The sequence below is a fragment of the Chinchilla lanigera genome, unplaced genomic scaffold, assembly GCF_000276665.1.
Source record: "Chinchilla lanigera isolate Chin_1 unplaced genomic scaffold, ChiLan1.0 scaffold00006, whole genome shotgun sequence".
Taxonomy (NCBI): domain Eukaryota; kingdom Metazoa; phylum Chordata; class Mammalia; order Rodentia; family Chinchillidae; genus Chinchilla; species Chinchilla lanigera.
Genome location: NW_004955407.1, coordinates 41,705,737 through 41,729,174, shown reverse-complemented (window position 1 = coordinate 41,729,174; position 23,438 = coordinate 41,705,737). Strand labels below are relative to the sequence as shown.

The 23,438-nt window shown below is 45.1% G+C and overlaps 2 protein-coding genes across 2 annotated transcripts in view; both read left to right on the top strand.

Annotated features, from left to right (window-relative positions):
* The window catches only part of Sumo3 (small ubiquitin-like modifier 3), a gene marked incomplete at its 5' end in the record, with an annotated part of 6,701 nt that extends 3,518 nt beyond the window's left edge, over positions 1 to 3,183 (top strand). Inside the window, 1 exon segment of the mRNA XM_013505485.1 lies at positions 1,897 to 3,183. Within this exon segment, the coding sequence (XP_013360939.1) occupies positions 1,897 to 2,001 (105 nt within the window).
* Positions 3,184 to 5,160: 1,977 nt separating this feature from the next.
* The window catches only part of Ube2g2 (ubiquitin-conjugating enzyme E2G 2), a 40,244-nt gene continuing 21,966 nt past the window's right edge, over positions 5,161 to 23,438 (top strand). Inside the window, exon 1 of the mRNA XM_005375900.2 lies at positions 5,161 to 5,289. Within this exon, the coding sequence (XP_005375957.1) occupies positions 5,247 to 5,289 (43 nt within the window). The 5' untranslated portion in view covers positions 5,161 to 5,246. The remainder of the gene's footprint in view (positions 5,290 to 23,438) is intronic.

Sequence of the window (23,438 nt, the reverse complement as noted above, 5' to 3'; positions counted from 1 at the left end):
TTTTCTTAATAATTTTTAATTAGCAGATTTTATCTTTTTGAGACAGGGCCTCGCTATGCATTTCAGTCTGGCCTGGAGCTCACTTTGTAGCCCAGGCTGGTCTCGAACTCGCAGCGATCCTCCTGTCTCGGCCTCCCGAGTGCTGAGATTACAGACATGTGCCACCAGGCCTGGCAATTAGCAGATCTTAAAATTTTGGTATAAAAAATAAAATAAAATAAAATTTTGGTATTTTGAGATTAAGTTTTTCAGATGAGATAATGGTTCCATTGCATACCCCCCTTGCTGTGTGGTGATAGGCAGCCAGGCTTGGGAACTTGTGCTCCTAGGGGCCCTGGGTTATTAGCTGAGGGCTGACCTGGAATCCACTAGGTGAGGGTGGGGAGGAGCCCCTTCCCACCAGTTGTCTGGGACTCTTAGTTTGCAACTTTAATCAGTTTACAGCTGGGTCTTAGGTTCAATTCTCGCACCCTGTAAGCATTTTTCACAGGTGCCAGGTGGAAAGGAGGTGCTGTCATACCTCCTTGTCCCCTTGAGCACAGAGCTTGTCTCATACCAGTGCCCACCACACAGAGTAGTGCCTTGTGGTGCAGAGCTTCAGGCTTGGAGCTAAAATGTGCTTCAGATTTAAGTTCAAGTGGCAGCTCCTGTTGTCACCTGGTGGCCTTGTGATTTCAATTGCTTAATCTCTTGGAGTTCCAGTTTTGTCTCTATAAAATAGAGATAGTAGTTTTTTTTTCTCTCTTACAACGTGATAATCAATTGGAATATTTTACATGAAAGTATTTTTGCAGAACATTTGATATCAAATATTGAAAATGTTTCCTTTGTTTTTGAGACAGGGTCTCACTCTGCAGTACAGGCTGGCCTTGAACTCACTTTGTAGCCCAGGCTGGCCTCGAACTCCCAGTGATCCTCCTACTTCAGCCTCCCAAGTGCTGGGGTTACAGGCGTGCACCACCACGCTCAGCAATAATTTTGAAATACTTAAATTTCAAGCTACCTTTGGAAATGATCCCCGCTAGAAAGAATGGTGGGCTGAGAATGCCCACTGGAGTGAGCAGGGTGGGACAGGCCTAGAGGGGCAGGGAGCTTCCTGGAGGGAGGTTTGCTGTTTCAGCTGTTGGCCCCCGGGAGTGACTAATGTTTGCAGCAGGGGCAGAAGGACTTCTGAGTAGGCTGCAGGAGTGTTCTGCTCCTAGTAGGGGCCAATCTCCATGGGAACTACAGACTGTCCCTTGTATTCAGAGTGGGAAAGGGCCAGGGGATGTTTTTGTACTTGATTTGTCAGAAGAGAAGCACATGGGAAAGGTTTGCTGGCCTCTGCCCTGGTGCTGAAGGTGGGAAGTGCCAGTAGTGAGTCCATCTTTATGGTCCTTTACTTTATGACCCACTGCACTACTAACTGGAGCTGCTTCACTGTGATCCGAGTCTGTGTCACCCTCAGAGTGAATTTTAGACATCTCAGTTTAATTTTAATGACTTTTTTTTTGGTCTTTATTGAGACAGGGTCTCGTTGTGCAGTTCAGGCTGGCCTTGAGCTTGCTTTGTGGCCTAGGCTGGCCTCGAACTTGCAGTGATCCTCCTGCCTCAGCCTCCCAAGTGCTGGGATTACAGGTGTGCACTACCACACCTGGCTAATGACTTTTTCTGACACTTAAAGTTCTTAGCTGTGAATACTCTCTCGTAAGTTTTGTTAGGGGAAATTAGTTGGATTAATAGTGGATAAGTAGTTGTGACTCCAGAGTGATACTTCTTTCCTCCCACAACCCATAACAGAGGGTGGGCAGGCTGCATCTCTAGTGTAGGGGAGCAGTTTGGGAACACTGTGTCCATTCATTTTCACTTCTGCCATCTCCTGTCCCCTCTCACTGGGCCTGCCACTGTGACTGACAGCTGGAGATGGAGGATGAAGACACCATTGACGTGTTCCAGCAGCAGACGGGAGGTACGGCCTCCAGAGGGACCATTCTGCACCCTGCACTTGCTATGGAATGGTGAGCGCATGACCAAGCTGATCACAGGAGTCTGCAGAAGCCGAGGACAGTCACCGAACAACCCTCCTCTGTTGGGTGCCCTTGCAGTGCAACACAGAACTGCATCTACAGAGACATGTCTACAGCTTAAATTGGGCCAGATTGTTTTTGATTAGATAAAACGAGTTGTGAGGTTTTTTTTTTTCAGTTTTGCTTTTCTCTCCCTTCCCAAGCATTTTCCCCCAAGACTTGTTGAATGTTGGCTCCATCTGTAGCCAGGTTCTCAGCCCAGAGTTGAGATTGCTCATGAGCTGCTTGCCATAATCATGTAGACAGCTCACATTCTCCCAGTGACTGCGGCTGTGGGACACGGGGGCAAAATTTGACTGACTTGTAGGCACAGGTTGCTACTATGCTAAGTATTGCAAGTTTAGGCTTTGTCCAACATGTGGTAAAGTTGAAGGGAAAAATTGGACTGGTTCTTGAAAGGTAAAACTCGCACAGTGAGTTGTTCAGTAATGTGGCCCCAGGGCTCTCTGCTCCTGATTGTGTCCTCTGGGGTCCTGAAGCTCAGGACACTGTCCCACTGTTCACTAGCTGGTGAAGGGTACATGGGCAAAGATTGGCACAACAAAAACTAGCTTTTTCCCTTTTCATAACATAGAATAAAGTAACTACCACATTTCTCATTCAGTAATTGTATTGTGGCCTCAGACTTCTAGTATTTGTATCTGATGAATGATTATGGTCTCCTTATAAAAAAAGATTGATTTTCCTGAATTTGCAGTTACATTATTGTGTAAAAGAGCTACTTCAAATGTGGTTGCAAAAGAAACCCATGGAAAGGTGACTTCGTGTTCTTCTCATGGATTTGTGCTCCACCGCTTGATGTCATGCATTAGTATGGTGACTCCAGTTCTGTGACATATCTTGGGTTCTATGCCAGTTAAAATGTTCATAGTTCTGCCTATTGTCCTTCTCTAAGGATCCATTGCTGCTTGACAGCCATTCTCTGACTTTCACAGTCACCTGACAATGATCTGCCATCTCTTGCTTGCTTGAAATCCTGCAAAAAGTGTTCTTTCCTTTGTTTTGCTGTATGGGCTTGGGGTGGGATGTTCGTTGGCTCTATTGTGTTTATTCACCAATTTGTACATTATTTGTTGTCCTTTACTACTGTAAACAGTAAATATAGTTTGGTATTCTGTCTCGTGGCTCATATTAAACACTGCCTTTGAAGTCGGGGCGTATGTTAGAGCTCAGTATGCACACTGACTGTCCAGCGAGGCTGCTCAGGAATGGACTTAGAAGATGTTGGAAATTCGCTTGCCATGTTGGCCCACTGCCTCCTCTGGCACATTGCCCAGGATGGGGCGTATTTTTCCGGGCTGGCCAGCTGATCTACACTGCTATGACACTCACTTCGTTCTCCTGCTGGGCTCAGAGCGGGGGGTGGGGGCAGGTGGGTCTGGATGTTAGTCTACTGGTTTTAGGACATTTTTTTGTCTTTTTGAGATGTTCTCACTATGCAGTTCAGGCTGGCCTTGAACTCACTTTGTAGCCCAAGCTGGCCTTGAACTTGCAGCAATAGTCCTGCCTCTGCCTGCCAACTGCTGAGATTACAGGTGTGCGCCACACATAACTTGGGGCATTTTAAAATTTCTGGTGTTCCAATATGCTATTTTCGTCTGTGACTTTGATAGTCTATCCATGTCAGTTTGAAAACGAACTGATACTAATTTGACTTTGAGATGTCTCAGATCTGCTGGTGAAATATAAAACCAGACAGTGTCAACAATGACCAAGCTATTTTGACCAGTTAGTTGAGCACGGGATGAAAGGTGGAGGGCAGCAGGGACACAGTTCTGAGTCACTCAGCAGGAGGATGTGGGTTCAAGCATAGTTACATTCTCTGTGTAACAGAAAAGCCCAGGAGAGGGATGCATCTCAGGGGCTTTCAGTTACATGAAACTCCAGGCCAAGAGGTTACTTGCTGTTAGAGCAGAGCCGCTCCAGCTTTCTCCTGTTCCCTGAGGTTAGCAGAAAGCGGCATGTGCCCTCCAGTCCTTAATCTTAGAAATATACATGAATTGTGCATTTGAAATAACATTTGTTGGTATTGGACGATAACATTTTTCTTCAGTGCTGGGGCTGGACCCTTGGGCCTTGTGCATTCTCTAATACTGATCTACACTCCAGGCCCTAATGTTTTTAAAAGCGTTAAATGACATGAACTTAATAGCCAGAATCTTAGGATTCAGTGGATGCTTCTGGGAGTGATAGGCCCTACTTAGCCCTGTATTAATATCCAAGGCCCCAACTGGAACCTTCTGTTTTAGCACTAAGGTGCTACATTCAAGAGCCCCCGCAGTTCCAGCGTGCCAGGCCTCCCCAGCTGTGCTGTGCATGCGCTTAGGTGAAGCTGCTGTCCTGAGGCTGTCATAGGGCGCTGGTCAGCTGGGACGTCCTGCTTAGGACCTTAGCTGGTAGACACTCAGCTAGCCTCCCCAGTGGCCTTGCTTAGGAAACCACTGTTATATACCCGCTGCTCACAGCCCCTGTGGGCTATGTGGAGAGTTGCCAGGTGTGCCCAGTTAAAGCTGAAATGCAAATAGCTGAATGATGACCCTGAGGAGGAAGTTAGGGAGGTCAAGCCTTTGGCCAGCTACACTGAAGTGAGAAGCTTGCATCCGGCCTTCACAACATGTTTTGCTTTTCGTCTTTATGGTCATTTGAGGCTGGAACTCATCCTGATACAAACTGTAAACCACATTTGTGAAAATAAGTGGAGGATACAGTTCTGTATAGCAGTAAGAGCAGGATGCCTGGGAGAGAGCGGTTCAGGGAAGACAGGCGTCAGATGAGCTCATCTGGGTCTCGTCGCGCACGTTCCAGGCTGTAAAGAGGCGCGGTCTTCTCCCCTGGCCCCAGAACGGGAACTGCAGGCTTCCCTGCGGATGTGTTTCCTGGCCGGAGGAGGCAGACAAGAGACGGTGGCTAGCACAGCGTGCCCGCAAACTCCAGAGTGAACGTGTGCGAAGCGGCCCGTGGGTGGGGGGTGCCCGGAACCCGGGTAACCGGCTGGGCTCCGCGCCTCAGCTCGGGCCGCCCCCGCCTCTCCGGCGCGCCACGTGGACCGCGCCTGCGCACCGCGCCGCGCCCCGGAAGCGCTTCTCGCTCGCGGCGGCAACCCGGAAGCAGCCCCGGGCGTCGGGGCAGGCGCGACGGGCTTGGATGAGGTGAGGCTGTTGAGCGCAGCTGCTGCCGGACATGGCGGGCACGGCGCTGAAAAGGCTGATGGCCGAGTACAAACGTGAGTCCGGGGCCCCGGGCGCGCGCGCCGTCCCCTGCAGTCCCTCTCGGGCGGCGCCGGAGCCCTGAGTCACGCCGCGCGCTCCCGCTCCTTCGTCCGAGTCTTCAAACCGGATCCAGTGTTCACCGCTGCTTGCGGGCGGCTTCGGGGTCCGTTTCCGCGCTCGCCGGCTTCCCCGGGCTCCTTAGCCGCGGAGCGGACGGGGCCAGGCCGGGGCACCGCTGGTCACCGGGCCGCGAGGCAGGGTCGCGCGGGGGCCGAGCGCGGCGCGGCTTCGGCTTCCGCCCTGCGGAGCAGCGCGCTGGGCACCTGCCCTGTCACCTCCCCGGCAGCTCTGGGGACCCCGCACCGGCCTCGACCAGGCGCAGGGACGTAGGAGCTGGGGGCCGCGCCGTACGTTTCCGCAGAACACCGAGAACGTGCGGCTTCCCGGCCCGCAGGTGCTGACCGTGGGCACCTGGCGTGGCCTGGGGTCGGACGCTGCCCGTGCCACGCACCTGTCCTGGCGGTCCGCAGCTCCGCTTCGCCCCCATGCCGCGATCGCAGCCCGTCCTGGAGGTGCAGCGCTCAGCCTCATGCAGCTAGGCAGCTGTAGTGGGGCTCCGTGCGATTATTGTCAAAATTAGATCTAAGATAGTTTGGGGACACAGTTGAAGATAAGCTAAGCAATGACATAATAAAAGTTGCAAGTGCACACTCAGCCTTGTTTCCTCAACTGTTGGTGGCCCTGCACAGTGAGAGTTGATGTTTGGTTCAGCAAACCGGTGTGGCAAGTACAGGCTCATTAATGTTCAGATAATGCTCGCCACCCAGGGTCCTTTCAGGAACATACATTTCTGCTTTCGTTTTGCTTGTTTGAGACAGGGTTTCAGCCTATACACACGGCCCGGGTTAGCTTTGAACCCATGATTCTCCTACCTGAGTCTCCTGAGTGCTGGGAACACAAGCAGCAAATATAGCTGCCACTACACCCAGCTACATTTGTACATTTAAGAGAAATTGTCAGGGAGCAGCTGGGTATCCGGGAGATGGGACACTCTGAACAGAAGGTTGACTGGGGGCACTGTTATCTCTCTCTCTTGGTTGAGAGAGGGTTCCTTCAGATGTGTGACCACTACATTTCCTGACATCCCAGTCTGTTGTTTATTTTACTTTTTTAGCCCTATTTCTACATTGTAAGCAGGTATTGTTTTTCCATTTTTATAGAGAAGGAAACCATCAAGCTCCTGCCTAGGGAATTGAGTTCAGGCTGCTGTTCATTTCCATCCAGTGCTGGATTAAAATTAATTTTTGTCCCCTTTTACAAAGCTTCATCGGTTATTCCAACCATATTGTCAACTAATTTGCAGTAACAAACCTAAGTAACTATTGTTTTCCAAAGCTGTATCCCAGAAATGTGTTGTGTATGTGTTTTCATTGTTAAGACATGCGATGTTGGAATACCTGTGAAAGATGTCTCAGGTCCCTGTGCTCTGATTAGTCACCCTCTTAACACTGCTGAGGTGGCACTTGGGAGATGTAATTAAGACTACTTGTCACTGACTTTAAGAGAGGGAGATGATCCTGGATTACCTGAGTGGACCTAGTAATTACAGGAGGCCCAAGAACAAGTGAGGAGGTTGGAGAGGTTCCAAGTATGAGAAGGACTCCGTCTGTGGTGGCTGCTTTGAAGAGGAAGAAGAGGGCTGTGAGCTGACAAAAGGTGTCTAAGAAGCTGAGCATGACTGAAGGCAGTAGCCTGTCCTGAACCAGGCACCTCAGTCCTTCAGCCACGTGGAATTGAGCAGGGTCAACGGTAGGAGTGAACTTGGGCTGCAGCCCTGCCAGTGAATTCTTTCGGCTTTGAATCTGTAAGCTTGTCCGCTCTGTACCCACACTTCTGACACACTGGGAACTGTGAGGTCATCAGTGGGTATTGATCTGAGGCCCTGAGTTCATGTTAAGTTATTGTAGCAGTGAATAGAACATGAGTATAACAGCATAGAGAACGGGTTTCCCCCCTATGTCCTGGTAATGTGATAAAATCACAGTTAGGGTCTGTGTTGGTTTGGGGTTATTTTGCAAGGGGAACAGTGTAATACAGGACACATATTTTATAAGTTTATTTATAATAGTCACCCAAAGAATGATACACAAAAGAGTGCAGGAAGTCTGTCCACACACTAAGACCAAAGAATCTTGACCGGCTGAGGTGCTGGATCCCAAGATAATGTCCTGCATGAGTCCAGCTGAAAACCTAGAGCTCATAACAATACCTCCCACGAGTCTAACTGGAGCCCTAGAGCCAATAACAATATCTCATGCATGCCTGTTTCACGGATCTGTGCTGGGAAGGCCCAGAGGTCAGTGGTGGAATCTAGGAAGTCTGTGCCAGCAGACTGAGGGGTCTGAACCGGAGCTAAGAAGCGATGCGCAAAATAAGAACCACAGCTCTCCCAAAAAGTACCACAGCCATCCTCGGCAACAGAGAGGTCCTGAGCTCCTTGATGATCAGGAAAGCCAATGTGACAAGCTTCTCCAGGAGACTGAGCAGTGCACCATCTTTCTCTCCAGAGCCAGAAAGTGATGCTCAGAGTGAGGACCAGAGCTCCCCCAAAGTGAGTGGAAGCCATTGTCAGTGACAACAAGGTCCCTAGCTCCTTGGAGTATGAAAACAGCCAAGTTCATCAGGAAAGCCAGCATGACAAGCTCCTCCAAAAGAACCGACAGCTCTTTACAGCTTCTCTCAGCTTCCATCAGGCTCCCTCCCCACAGCTTCTGCCAGCTCCCAACAGTCTTTCAGTTCCCAGCAGCCTTACTTCTTCTCCAGGTCTGCCTTTTGTGCCGCTGGCAACAATCCACAGGTGGGCCTCCCACACCCAGCACCACGATTACTCAGTTCAGCTGGGTGTTAGAAGTTGACCACCAGTTGTCAATTCACCACAGGGTCTCTTGTCTTTTGTGTCTTAGCATCTGCTTGGTCCTCAACATAGTTAAGGTAGTGTGTGCTTAACAGAAACAGCCTCTGTAGAGTGGAGTGGAGGTAGATTTGGACATGTGTCCAGATACACTTGACTGTGCTTGGGAATGGAGAATGCAAATTTAGATGTGATTCTATTCAGGCTCCCTGATTTTATAGGAAATGTAATAGGCATAAAGATTTGCCTCTGTTCATAGAGCAGGAAAAGAAAGGAGAGGCAGGAAAAGAACCCAAATGCTTTAAACGGCTGTCTTTACACCATTCAGCCTTTCCTGGGACTGAGAGAGGCAGGTCTGGTTAGGAGTGACAGGTAGTTAGGGCTGCCACTGGTGATAGCTCAGTACACCAGAAACTTATTCTCTCCCACTTCAGAAATCCAGTGCTCCCTGGGAGGCTCCAGGGGTAGGTCCTTCTTCTCCCTGCTTCTGGGTGCTAGCAGTCCTTGGTATTCCTTAGGTTTTGACAGTGGCATGCTGATCACTCCTCCACTTTGCTGTGGCCATCATCCATCTGTGTGTGTCAGTGTCAGATTTCCCATTTATAAGGACACCAGTTTCTAGATGGGGTGAGATATCTCTGTAATCTCAGCTACTTGAAAGGCATGTGAATTTGAGGCTAGCTTGGGCAAAACAGTAAAATCTCATCTCAGAAAACAACAAAAAAGGGATATCAATCATTGGCTTTGAAATTCTTTTTTTTTTTGTACCAGGACTTGAACTCATGACCTCAGGCTTGCCAGGCAAGTGCTTATGCTGTTAAGCTATATCCCCGGCCTTGGTCATTGGCTTAGAGCCCACCCTGGTCAGTGTGACCTCATTTTTTTCTTCCTTTTTTTTTTAATGTGGGGATTGAACCCAGGGCCTTGTGCTTGCTGAGCAAGCACTTTAGTGCTTTTTATTTTGACAGGGTCTCACTATTTTTGATCCTTCTGCCTCACCTTCCCAAGTGGCTAGGATTACAGGCATGTGCTGCTGTACCTGGCTTCCTCACTTTGGTTGTTACGTTTACAAAGACCTTGCTTCCAAATAACATTAACATATTTTGGGAGGACTTGAATTTTGGAGGATACTATTTACTCAGTATGGTATCTTCTAGGAACCCAGAACTTATATGTCCAAAACTTGCTCCTTCCTCTGCTTCCCACTGCAAAGGATGGCAGGCCTTCAGTTGTTTGAACCAAAGACCTTACAAGGTTAGATGCTCCAGACTCCACCAAGCATAGCATCCACTTCCCCAGGGTATCCCGGCCACTCATACCTCTTGCTTGGATTCTTGTTTAGGGTTCTGCCTGGTCTTGTTCTTGCTGCACTTTGTCCTCTTGTCAGCACAGCAGACAGATCCTGTCATTGGGCTTCATGCTGCACACATCAGTGTCTGGGGGCCGTGACAGGAGGATTGCCAGTTTGAGGTGAACCTGAGTAATTCTCAGAGACCCTGTCTTAAACCACACTGTTCTGCCAGGACAGTGAGAAACACTGATCAGTAGCACTCTTTCCTGACGCTCTACGCTGGCCCTTCATCCTCTAATTCATCCACGCCTCTGCCCTTGCTGTGCCTCCCCTGGCTTGTCTCCAGCCTTGGCACTGTCCTTCCTGGATCCCTCAGCGCGTGTGCCTGCCCTCCCCACTTCTGGGAGGTGCCATACCTGGCTGGCCCTCCTATGACTGTCGTTCCCTGCCAGTTCTCCTTTTTAGTGTTTAAAGTTTTTTTTTTTATTGTAAAGTATATTTTATATGTAAGAGTATATAAAAGATTAGTTTTCAGGTTAAATGATAAATGAACATCTCTGTGTTACTCAGCTTTCTGTTACTGTCACAAAGGACTTGAAATTATAAAGAGGAATGGTTTGTTTTAGCTCACACTTTGGAGGTTTCTGTCCACAGTGAGGCAGAATCATTGCTTTTGGGCCTGTGGCAAGAGTAAATCACGGTGGGGCAAGTAGCAGAACACAGTTACCCTGTGGCCAGGACATGAAGGACAGGAAGAGGAGGGCTGAGGTCCCAGTATCTCCTTCAGGGACATGCCCACAGCCATCAGAAGGCCTCCCTGCCCTCCGTCCGTCCACCACTCTGTGTCCTGGTTGAGTCTTGTGCTCCCTGTTGCGATGTATATACTGCCTTGAAGCAACTGGGGCACCTGCTCAGGGACTGGAACCTTCACAGCCAAGCCCAAATAAATGTGGATCATCTCAAGTGTTCTGCTACAGTAACAGAAGGCTGACCAACACAATGTCCACGGCTCCTGGCTTGTGAGGTGGACTGTGAGTGGTGACGTCAAATCTTTGTGCTTCTTCCTACCATCAGCAGAAGTAGATTTGTGTTTTTCCTTTCACATGTCTCTTCATGTTTTATGAGTTTTTTCCGGTACTGGGAATCGAACTCACGATCTTGCACTTGTCAGGCAGGCACTGTGCTGCTGAGCTAAATCCCCAGCCCCCTCTTCATGTTTTATTAACTTCATATAGGGTTGTTTGACTCTGTTGTGGATGGGTTGGAGTTCTTTCTTCCACTGATCTGGCGTGGGTGGTCCTGTGTTACAGTCACTGTATCCCTGTTTGTGCTCAGTCTTTACAGCCATCCTGGTATCTTCTTTTCCCAGCCCGTGTAAGAAAAGCAACGTTGTGGAGCTAGTATTCCCACATAGTGAACTGACATAGTGTACGAGGGGCACCATAATGTGTGTATCTGGAGGACCATCAGTGCAGTTATGGCACTGGGTATAGCCAGCATCTGCAGAGGTTTTCCCTGCCCTGGATGTCCATCTGTCTCTTCCCCTTCCCGAGCAGTGACTGCCCTGCCTTTACTGCTGTGGAGTCTTCTGTGGCTTTTTTGTCAGACTTCTTCAACTCAGCCTAATTGTGTTGAGCTTCACTCCTGTTGTTCTTGTTACCCGTAGTGCTCCCCCACAGATGGGGAGTAAAAAGAGTAAGTAATAATGAAGTAGAACAGTTGGGACAGCGTGCTGTAATCAGGGTTAGTCCGTGATCTCCCTACCCTCAGCTGTGGTAGGGCATGCGGGTACACAGCCTGCATTTACTAGGCAGAGAGATGATTCACATCCTGGGAAGGATGGAGCAGGACAGCTTGAGATTTCCTTACAGTTCTCCGAACAGCCGTTTGAAACTTATGTATTGTTTATTTCGGAATCTTCCCATGTACTTTGTGCTGGAGACTTAATTGGGGCCTTCACACTAAGCTGCATCACTAGCCCCTCTTGAATTTTTTTTGACACAGGGTCTCGCTAAGTTGTCCTGTCCTGGCTTGAACTTTCGGTCTTCCTGACTCAGCCTTCCAGTGTGCTGGGATCACAGGCAGCAGCACAGCTTCCATGAACGTTTTTAGACCTTAGTTGGCAGGGTACTGAAATGAAACCCTGGGAAACAAAGCCCAGGTAAGGGAGGACTACTGCAGTCTGCTTTTTTTATTGTGTAGTAACAATCCGTTGTGGGGTAGCCTACCCTTGTCTGTGTGTTAGGCCCCTTCCCAGTTCTCGGCTGTCACAGATCTGCCCGCACTGTGCATTGTGCTTGTGACTTTCTGTGGAGCACACTTCCATTCCATTTCTCTTTCATAAATATCTGGTTAATGGGAAGTGAAAAGAAACTTCCCAAGCAGCTGTATCATTTTTCCATTCTTACTAGCACTGTGAAGGTTTCAGTTGCTCTGCCTCCCCACTGATGCTTGGTTGGGATAGTCAGGTTTTAAATATTCAGTCATTCTGTTGGGTGTGTATTAGTATCTTACTGTAGGGCTTTTTTGATTGTAGTTCTGTTTTTGCTATACTAGGCATTGAGCCCAGGGCCTCTGCACTGAGCTACATCTCCAGCCCATTTTTTATTTTTGAGACAAGGTTTGCTAAGTTGCCAAGGCTGAGCTCAACCTTGTGATCTTCGTGTCTCAGCCACCACACCCCACTGTTACTGTTACCCCACTGTTACTGTGCTTTCCATGTGGAGTTTTCTGGTGACTAATTGTTTGCCGTCTATGTGGGGCTTTTTGTTTTTTTGTTGATGAAATATCTTGAGTCTTTGCTCATTTTTGAATTGTGTTGTTCCTTAGTTGTAATATTTCTTTTTGTCATGTAGGTACAAATCTTTTGTTGGATATTTGTCTTGTAGGTATTTTCTCCATAGCCAGAGACTACTCCTCTTTGTTTTTATTATGGTAATAAGCACATGTCTTCCCCTTAACATTTTTTTTTTTTTTGGTGAGAATTTTTTTTTTTTTATTTTAAAAATAAAAGGAGGACAACATTAACAGACATACAACATTTTACAACATCACAAGAATAGTACAGACAATACAGAGTTACAAACAAAGTGGTAGGGAATTAACAATGGTTGTTGTATTACATATTGATATCTTCAAAGTGGCTTCTCATCCCCTTAACATTTTAAAGTGTATATTAAGTGTATATGTAAGTGTATATAATTTTGTTAACTGTTTCTCATTGTTGTATAGCAGATTTCTAGGGCTTTTTCACCTTCCATGACTGAAACTACCCATTTACACCTCTGCTGGGTCTTTTCTTCTGATTTGCATAATTCTGCCATTTAAAATGCAAACTTTAGGCTGGGGATTTAGCTCAGCGGCAAAGCGCCTGCCTGGCAAGTGCAAGGGCGTGAGTTCGGTTCCTGGTTCTGGAGAAAAACAAACAAACAAACAAAATTTGGAATTAAAATGCACACTGTAATTCAAAATTTCAATGAAGTGCAGCATACTGACTTTGAAGTATTTCTTGGGGGCTGGGGATATAGCTCAGCTGCACAAGTACCTGCCTGGCAAGCACAAGGTCCTAAGTTTGATTCCTGGTACCAAAAACAGAAATTTCTTGGTTTTCTCTTATATTGAAGAAATCATTGCTAAATGGAAAGTTACTACAGTTTTCTCTTATGATTTTTTTTCCAGGAGGTTTTTTTTTTTTTTTGTCTGTTTGAGACAGGGTCTTGCTATGCAGTTCAAGCTGGCCTTGAACTCACTTTGTAGCCCAGGCTGGTCTCAAACTCACAACAGTCCTCCTGCCTCAGCCTCCCGAGTGCTGGGATTACAGGCGTGTGCCACCATGCCCGGCCCACCAGGAGTTTTATAGTTTTAGCCCTCACATTTCGATCTGTGATCTGTATCAGGTAGTTTTATATACTCCATGGTAGAGATCAAGGCCAAGGCGTGTGTGAATATTATTTGCAAATGCCCCACCTCTGTTATTTTCTTAGGCCACCATAGTATAGACTTGCTGCCTTAAGCAGCAGAAACTCATTTCTCTTTGTTGCCCAGGCTGGTCTTGAACTCAAAAGGATCCTCCTGTCTCAGCCTCCTGAGTGCTGGGATTACAGATGTGCACCACCATGCCCAGCCTTATTTTTTTTTTCCCTGTGTCTTCTCAAAAGGACACCAGAGTGAGCTCATTCAAAGAGACCAATTACACACTTTGTTCTCTTGCTTTTTGCATTTGACCTGGAATTCACTCTGTACTGATCTGATCAGTAGGCATAGTTAAGCTGTAGAATGCTCCACTCACCTAGGATTCGCTGTCTTCTATTGGTAGACATTTGGGTTACATCCATCCCTCCCACGCCACCCCCCCGCCCCTCCTGCCCCTTTCGTATTACAAATAGTCCTGAAGTGAATGGGCTATGTGCACATCTTTTCTTATTTTTACCAAGGTCTCTGTGGGATGGATTGCTAGAAATGGAATTTCTGGGTCAAGCTTATGTTTCATCTTTTGTGGTGGGTATTTTTTTAAGGCACTGTTTTCTTTCTGTCTCTCTGTCTGTCTGTCATTTGTATCAGAAATTGAACTTGAGACCTACTGAGCTATATCTCCAGCCCTTAAGCCACTGGCTTTTTTTTTTTTTTTTTTTTTTGAGACAGGGTCTCGCTATGCAGTTCAGGCTGGCCTTGAGCTCACAATAATCCTCCTGCCTCAGCCTCCCAAGTGCTGAGATTACAGGCATGCACCACCCTCCCCACAGCTGAGCCACTGTTTTAAGAAAAATAATTTTTAAGTAAATTAATATTCTCGGGGAATCAGTGTCAAGGAATAGTTTTTTAAAATTTCTTCTTTTTTTTTTTTTTTGGTGGTACTGGGGATCAAACTCAGAACCTTGCACTTGCCAGGCAGGCACTTGTGCCACTGAGCTAAATCCCCAGCCCCTAAAATTTGTGATATAGTTAAGATTTGCTTTTCTTTTGGAACTTGTTTTTATCAGTAAGCATGAAATCATATGTGTGTGTGTGTGTGTGTGTGTGTGTTTGGGAAGCAAATCCAAACCTGTTCTGTAGTCCTAAAGCATGTTTTCCCTTCCCTGCAGAGCTCATGGCACAGGTCCTTGGTGGCCGCTAGATGCCGCTGTTGCTGCCAAGAAGTGAGGTGGGCTCAGGTACTTGGAGCTGGATCACTAGAATTGCAGATTTGAGATGTCCTGTCCCTCTCCTCAGTGGAGGCGGTCAAGGGAAGTTCCAGAGGGGAACTCCAGCAACAAATAAAGCCAGCTCTTTTTGATACAAGGCGCTCAAGGTCGCGCAACAGCCGTTGGTGGAATCCCATCACATCTGGTTCCTAGGCACCTATTTGGTTTCCTGCAGACTTGGTGTTTCCTCCTCGCCCGCCCTCATTTTCAGCAGTTTCCCGCCCAGTGGTGTTAACCTTGTTTTCTTACAAATGGGTGGTTTGATTTTCCACACTAGAACTGGACTAGTTGCTGGGTGTGTAGAGCCTGATGCGTTGGGGTCTTGTGTTTTTTTCCCTCAGTCTGCTCCCTGAGCAGAGTCATGAGATGTGTCTTGCCATCTCCAGGGGTTCAGCCTTACTTACGTGCCTCCTCCCTCCTGGACTCCTGGAAGCATTTGACTGTGGGGCAGCACTCTCGCCTTCGTCCTCCTTCACTGGCCTCTGCTTGTGTCTTGCTCTTCTTATGTCCCCATATTAGCATCTCGTGGCAGTGCTTGGTTCCTTCTGGAACTTGTTCTTGGGATCAGGGTTTCTCAACAGGTGGTGTTGGCATTTTGAGTGAAATGATTTTTCCTTGTGTAGGCCTGGTTGATGGTGGGCGTGAGCATTCCTAGCCTCTTCTACTAAATTGTAGGACCTTGTCCTGATCCTTGTGAAACCTAAACTATCATCCCAATGTTCCCTGAGAAACCTGTTCCCAAGGGTCCTGTCTAGTCCTGGGTTCCATGTGTTCTATGTGAAGTAACTCTCAGACTTGCATCTCCAGCCTCAGTCTGCCCTGGGGCTGCAGAGCCGCGTCTCTTACCAGTCACCCCGAGCTGAACTTCTGCTGTATGTCAGGGTGAGTGCCACCACTCACACAGTGGTAAATGTCTGGACCGCGCTTGCTTTCTCTCACAGGCCGGCTGCGTCCATGGCACCGGTGAGTCTGGCCGCCTCTGCCTGCTGGACCAACCCCAGCTTTTGCCATCACCACCACCTTCCCTGCCTGCGTTGTTGCAGGACAACTTTTTAAACTGTGCATTGGTGTGAGGTGGAACTGGCATACAGAAAAGTGTAGGGAATGAGACTGCGCCACCAGCCACCTCAGAAGCACCCTTCCTACGGCAAGAGACCGTGGTCTGCTGCAGACACAGCCACATGGTGTCCCACAGTAGTGTGACCCCCTTGCTTCTCTGGGTCTTCCTGCCGAAGCGCACATTCTGGAACGGTGTGGCAATTTAATTTAATTTATTTTTTTGAGACTCATTGTATAGTTCAGGCTGGCCTTAAACTCAAGACAGTCCTCCTTCCTTCTGTTCCTAAGTGCTGTGATTACAGGTGTACATTACCACACCTGGCTTGTTTTTTGGGGATATTTGTAAATATACTTGTACATTGTATATTTTAGGCTCAGCTGTCCTTGCACAACATTGGATCATATGTAGTTAGAGTCATTTATCTTTGTTTTCATCCCACTGTATGAATACCTTGATGTCTTGATCTCTTTTGACAGATAGATGGATGGTGTGTGTTTTCTACACCTAGGACTAATGGCTGCTGGGAAGAGCCTGGACTGTCCTCAGCACCCATGTGTGCACACATTCCTACTGGAGATGGTCTCTCCTCCAAGACACACCGTCCACGTGCTCTTTCAGGACGGTGGTCCCAGTGCCTTCTCCCCGCAGGAGTGGGCTGTGTCGCTTCCCGTCCTCCTGGGCACCTCTTGCTGTCGGCCTCCTCAGCCTGGTCTGGCAGGTGGCTCTGGTAGGCTAGGTAGGTCCGTTGGTTTCCACTGCAGTTCCCCCAGGTGGGTCTGTGGAGTGCCTTGCTGTGCGGTGTAGACTGCTTGGATCTCTTTCCTGTGTGAAGCACCTGTTCAAGGCTCTTGCTTGTTTTTCCTTTGTGTTCATATTTTTTACTGGGTATTGAATTTAGGGCCTTTGCACTGAGGTATATTTCATATATACAAAATATGTACACATATGATACATACGTGCATATGCATAAGTATATATGTTATATATGTGTATTTATAGAGGAGGAGGGGAGCGTGTGTGTATGTACACACTTTGGCAGTTCACCATACTAATGTCTAGAAGCTGATGGCCACCACTTTGAGCACCTTCTGTAACTGTGGAGGCCAGAGGTAACTTGTGTTAATCTCATGATGTCTCAGTAAATTTAGCATTCAAATAGTTACACGAGTTTTTCTTTTCCTGACATACACATTTTTTGGCAGCCTTGCCGGGTCACCAAGTTGCCCAGGCTGGGTCTGAACTTGTGGTGCTCCCCCCGCCTCGGCAGCCATGTAAGGTGTTCTTTAGAAGTTCTGGGTACAAGCCCTTGGTTGTTCATACCTGTTGCAAAGTTTTTCCCCTCTATGCCTTACCTTTTGATTTTCTTAAAGGTGTTTTTTGATGCCAGAAATTGTAAATTTCATCATTCTTCATTGTATCTACCCTTTATGACCAGTGTTTCTTGGCTATTAATTTTATTGTTGTTCTTATCTAAGAAGTATTTATACAAAAAGCATGAAGTTATTCTATATTCTCTAAGAGATTTTTTTTTTATACTGGGGAAGAGAACTCAAGACCTTGTGTTTGCCAGACAGGCACTTATACCACTGAGCTATCTCCCCAGCCCGAGATTTGTTTTATAGTTCATAAAACAATTGAAATTAATTTAGGGGAGCCAACTTTATTGCGTCAAAATTTGCACATAATGTGTCAGTCTCAAACAGTATGCAGCTATCGTTACAGTCATACTGTGGAACGTTCCTGTTGCTCCCGAAGTTCCCTGTGCTGTCTGCCATGCTTCCCTTTCCTGGTCCCTGACATTTGGCTTGCTTTTCACTCCAGGTTAAGCAACTCTAATTTAGAAACCCAGAGTTCAGAATGGTCCAGACTCTAACCTGTGGGAGTGTCGTGTTAGCTTTGGGTTGTTTCCAGTTAGGGGCTGTTCTGCATGAAGTGACCGTGGACATTTAGCTCTAAGTCTGTGGGAGCACATGGTCCATAGATGCAGGAGAGAGCCAGGCGGTACACTTACTAATACTTAAAGTTGTCAGTCTTTTTTCTCTTCTCCTCTGCCCGCCTCTTCTTTTTTTGGTCCTAGGAATTGAACTCAGGATGTTGTGCTTGCCAGGCAGGCACTGTGTCAGTGAGCTATATCATTAGCCCATGGAGTTGTCTGTCTTTTTAATTTTAGCCATTCTGAGGGCTGGGGATATAGTTCAGTGGCACAGCATCTGCCTGGGAAGTGCAAGGTCCTGAGTTTGATTCCTAGTACCAAAAAAAAATTTTTTTTAGCCATTCTGTTATGACTAAATAATTTATAATGTTGAAGATACTTAACCCAGTTTTTTTGTGGTGTTAATATGTGTTTCTCTTAAGACTGTCAATGTTGAATAATGTTGAGTATATTTTTATGTGCTTATTTGCTGTCTTTCTTCAGGCTGCTGTAACAAAAATACCATAGACTGGAGGCTTAAACAAGAAGCATTTGTTATTCATGGTTCTAGAAGCAGAGGCAGCCAGGATCAAGGCTGCAGCAGATCTGGTACCCGGTGAGGGCCTCCGTCTTCCTGGTGTGCGCCTTGCCATCCTCTCATGGTGTCTTCAGTAATATAGAGAAAATCTTTCTTATGTTCTTCCTTCCTTCCATCCCTTCTGTTTGCAGCACTGGGGCTCAGACTCAGCCTCACATGTGCTAGGCGAGTGCCCCTGAGCTGTGCCCCTAGCCCTGTGTTCCTCCTTATAAAGGTACTAACTCGCAGTGTCATCACATGGGGGTTCAAATTTCTACGTGAAATGTTTTGATGGGAGGAGACTGAAACATTCAGACTATGGGACCATTGATGTCTTTCTTGGGCAATGGGTTTGTTCATATCTGTGGCCCCACCTTTTTAAATACTCAGTTATGTGTCACATAATGAGATCCTGGTCAAAGACTATGTGTGCAAAAGTAGTTCCATAAAATAATAATGGTATTGAAAAATTCCTGTGGCCTAGGGAAGGCATAGCCGTGTGACCTTGTCTGCGGTGCTACTGTCATGTTTGTCATGTGAAAGTATAGCACATACAGCTACATACAGTGCATAGTACAAAGTGATAACAAATGGCTGTTACTGTTTTTTTTCTTTTTATGACTTTAGGGGAAACTGAGATTTTAATTTTTTTTCCAGTTTCCAGTCAGATTTTATTGGTACATTTTAGATACATACTGATCCTATTCATCATAGAGAATTTGTGCCTGTATATGATATAACTTGTTTCTTTTTTTCCATTCCCCTACACTCCCCTCAACCCCTCCTGTGCTCTCCATGTACAAAAACTTTGTTTCCATTTTTCCTTTCTTTTCTCATTTTAAAAAATTTTTTCTGTGTTTTTTTTGTACTTTTCTCTTCTTCCCTTCCCCCTACCCCTTTCATTGTTCCCCTCCCCATTTGAACGTTTTCTTCCTATTTCACCAAACATATTATACATTTTGGTCCTTATTTACACTTCTGGTTCCTCACACCAGAGAAACTATGGTATTTACACATATGTGTCTGATTTATTTCACTTAAGGGTATGGTCTCAAGGTGCATCCATTTAACTAGAAATGTCTCAAGCTTATCCTTCTTTATGGCAGAGTAGTACTCCATTGTATGAAAAACCACATCTTTATCCATTCATCAGTTGAGGGACATTTGGGCTGTTTCCAAGATTTAACTATTGTGATGCCACGTGCCTTGCCTTGTTGCCCAGAACTGCCTTTGCTATTTTAGATCTTTTCTTGTTCCAAATGAATTTTAGGCTTGTTTTCTCTAATTCTCTGAGATATGCTGTTGGAATTTTGATCAAAGTTGCATCAAATATAAAACAACTTTGAAAGTATGGCCATTTTCCCTATATTGGATCTTCCTACCCAAGAACAAGGGATACCTTTCCATTTTCTGATATCCTCTTCAATCTCCTTTTTCAGAGTACTGTAGCTTTCAATGTACAGGTGTTTTTGTTTCCTTTGTTAGATTGCTTCCTAAGTATTTCATCTTTTTTTGGATGCTATTGCAAAAGGTGTTGTTTCCCTAAACATTTGCTGTTTCCCTAATTTCTCTCTCAGTGAGTTTGTTATTCATGTACAGGAAGGCTATGATTTTTGAATGTTGACTTTGTGTCCAGCTGCACTACTGAATTTTCCTCTTAAATCTAGAAGTCTTTTGGTGGAGTTTTTCGGGTCTTCTATGTGGAGTATCATGTCATCCAAGAATAACGATAATTTAACTACTTCCTTTCCTATCATTATTCTCTTTATTTCTTTCTCTTGTAACATTGTGCTGGCTAGTTTCCAGAAGTATATTGATGAAGAGTGGAGACAGTAGATACCCCTGTTTTGTTCCTAATTTTAGAGTGAAAGCTTTCAATTCTTGTCCATTCAGAGTGATGTTGGCTGTTGATTTGTCATAGATGGCTTTTACCAGATTGAGATAAAGACCATCTATTCCAATTTTCTGTAGAGTTTTTTTTATCATGAGTGGGTGTTGGACTTTGTCAAAAGCTTTTTCTGCATCTGTTGAGATGATCATATAGTTTTTGTCCATGGCTCTCTTAATATGGCATATTACATTTATTGATTTTCATATGTTGAACCATCTCAGCATCCTTGGGGTGAATCTTATTTGGTCCTGGTATATAATCTTCTTGATGATTTGCTGCATTGTTTGCCAGTATCTTATTAAAGATTTTTGCGTCTATGTTCATTAGGGAGATTGGCCTGGAGTTCTCATTCTTAATTGAGTCCTTCTCTTGTTTTGCTATTAGGGTAGTGCTTGCTTCCAGGAATGAATTTAGGAGTATTGCCTCCCTTTCACTTTCATTAAGGAGTTTGAGAAGTAGTGGTATTATGTCTTCTCTAAATTTCTTGAATTTAGAGAATTCAGCAGTAAATCTCTCAGTGCCTGGGCTTTTCTTTGTTGGTAGGTTTTTAATTACATCTTCAGTTTCATTGATTGGTTTATTTAGGATTAGGTTTATTGGTTTATTTAAGATTTAGGATTTTTATATCTTCTTGATTTAGTTGTGGTAATTCATATGTATCTAGGAATCTGTCCATTTTTTCTGTATTTTCCATTTTACTAGAATATATGTTCTTGAAGTAGTTATAAATGATCTAGATTTCTGCTAGATCTGTTGTGGTTTCACCCTTTTCATTTTTACTTGTGTAGATTTGAGTCTTTCCTTTTTTTGGATAAGGTTGGATAAGGGCTTGTCAGTTTTACTTAATACTAACTCTTTGATTCATTGATTCTTTGTATTGTTTTCTTAGTCTCCATTGCATTAATTTCTGTTCTGATCTTTATCATTTCCTCCTTTGTAGGACCTTTGGGCTTGACCTACTCTTCTTTTTCTAGAAGCTTGAAGTTCAACATTAAGTTGTTTATTTGAGCTTGCTCTGTTTTCCTGATATGGGTATTCACTGCCATAAATTTCCTTCATAAAACTGCTTTCATTGTGTCCCATAAGTTCTGGTATATTGTATTGGCATGTTTAATTATAGAAAATGTCTAATTTCTTCTTTAATTTTGTCTGTGACCCATTGGTTGTTTAGGAGGGTATTATTTAATTTCCATGTATTTATAAAGTTCTTATGATTCCTTTTGCCATTGATTTCCAGTTTCATTGCACTATGGTCTGATAATATGCATGGGATAATTTAAATTCCTTTGCCTTTACTTAAATATGTTCTGTAACTAGTATGTGGTCTGTTTTGGAGAATGTCCCAGGTGCAGCTGAGAAGAATGTGTATTTTAATGTTGTGAGGTGAAACACTACAGATATCTAGCAAGTTCATTTATTTAAAAGTTGGTTCAGTTCTAATACTCCATTGCTGATTTTTTTTTTTCCTTTTTTTTGGTCTAGTTGATCTATTTGTGACAGTGGGGTATAGAGATCCTCTAATGTAAATGTATTAGGGCTTATTTGATTTTTCATGTCCATTAATATTAGTTTTATATAGTTGGGTACACTGATACTTGTTGCATAAATATTTATGATTGTTGTCTCTTCCTCTTGGATTGTTCCCTTTACAAGGATGTAGTCTCCCTGATTTCAAAAAGGAAAAAAACAAAACAAGGATGTAGTCTTTGTCTCTCTTAGTTAGTCTTGGCTTGAAATCCACTTTGTGTGCAAATAGAATAGCTACCCCTGCTTTTTTCTGGGTTCCAGTCACATGGAGTATTGTTTTCCATGCTTTGACTCTATGTTGGTTTTTTTTTTTTTTTTTTTTTTTGGTCTTTTTGAGACAGGGTCTCGCTGTGCAGTTCAGGCTGGCCTTGTGCTCACTTATGTAGCCTAGGCTGCTCTTGAACTCACAACGATCCTCCTGCCTCAGCCTCCTGAGTGCTGGGATTGTTGCAAGTGTGTGCCACCATGGCTGGCCTGTATTTCTTTTTGAATTAAATGTGTTTCTTGTATGCAGCATATTGTTGGATCTTGCTTCTTGATCCATTCTGCCAGTCTATATCTTTTGGTTGTTGATTTGAGCCTATTAACATTGATAGTTATAACTGATACGCTTTATCCTTGTCATGTTATTTTCCTGTTTTTGGCTCCCCTTTCCCCGCTCTGTTTTCCTTGTCTGGTGGATTCATCTTATTGGGGTTCATGGAGTTCTAGTCCTTGTTGTCTCCTTCTAGAATATCCTCAAGAACATTTTAGGGTGGTGTTTTGGTGTTTATGAATTTCCTGAGGTGTTCTTTGTCATGGAAGTTTCTTATTTCTCCATTGGTTTTGAAAAATAATTTCGTGGGGTGTGTCAATCTAGATTTTCTTTTAGGGCTTGAAATATTTCACTCCAAGCTCTCCTTGACTTGAGGGTTTATGTTGAGGAATTGTGGGAAAATTGAGTCAACAGCAGCCAGGAGCTCAAAGAAAGAAGAGGAAAGAAAACTATTTAGTGCAGGCGGACCCCAGACAAGTAATTTCAAGTCTGAGGCGCTGATTACAAAAAGATTGTTTTTTTTATAGAGTGACAAGCAGGAGTAATAAAAACTAAGGTAAGCGTAGCTGAAGGCCATGGTAGAATGGACGTCTTGTGGTGAACATAGCTGTATGTAGCAAAGTTGTTTATAGCACATTCTCAGAAGTTTTCATTTGATAACAAATAATGTAATTTAGCCGAGTTCAGTGGCAGAGAACAGAATGACTGCAGCTATTGTATTGGACAAAATAGCTACAGTCAGGATTTCTGCTTTAAAGTCTGCTGTGATTCTTTTTGTGTGTGTGTGTGTGTGTGTGTGTGTGTGTGTGTCTCCTGTGATTCTGATGGGCTTTCTTTTATAGGTAATTTATGAACTTATGGTTTGTTTGGTTTTTTTTTTTGGTACTGGGAATTGAACTCATGACCTTGTGCTTGCCAGGTAGGTGCTGCACTGCTGAGCTATATCCCCAATCCATATTTTATAGGTGACTTGTTTCTTTTCTCTAAGAGCTTTTATCTATCTATCTATCTATCTATCTATCTGTTTATTTATTTAGTCTTTTTGAGACAGGGTCTTGCTATGCAGTTCAAGCTGGCCTTGAGCTCACTTTGTAGCCCAGGCTGGTCTCGAATTCATAGCGATCCTCCTTCCTCAGCCTCCCAAGTGCTGGGGTTACAGGTGTGTGCCACCATGCCCGGCTCTAAGAGCTTTTTTTTTTTTTTGGTTTTTCTCCGGTACCGGGAACCGAACTCACGACCTTGCGCTTGCCAGGCAGGCGCTTTTGCCGCTGAGCTAAAT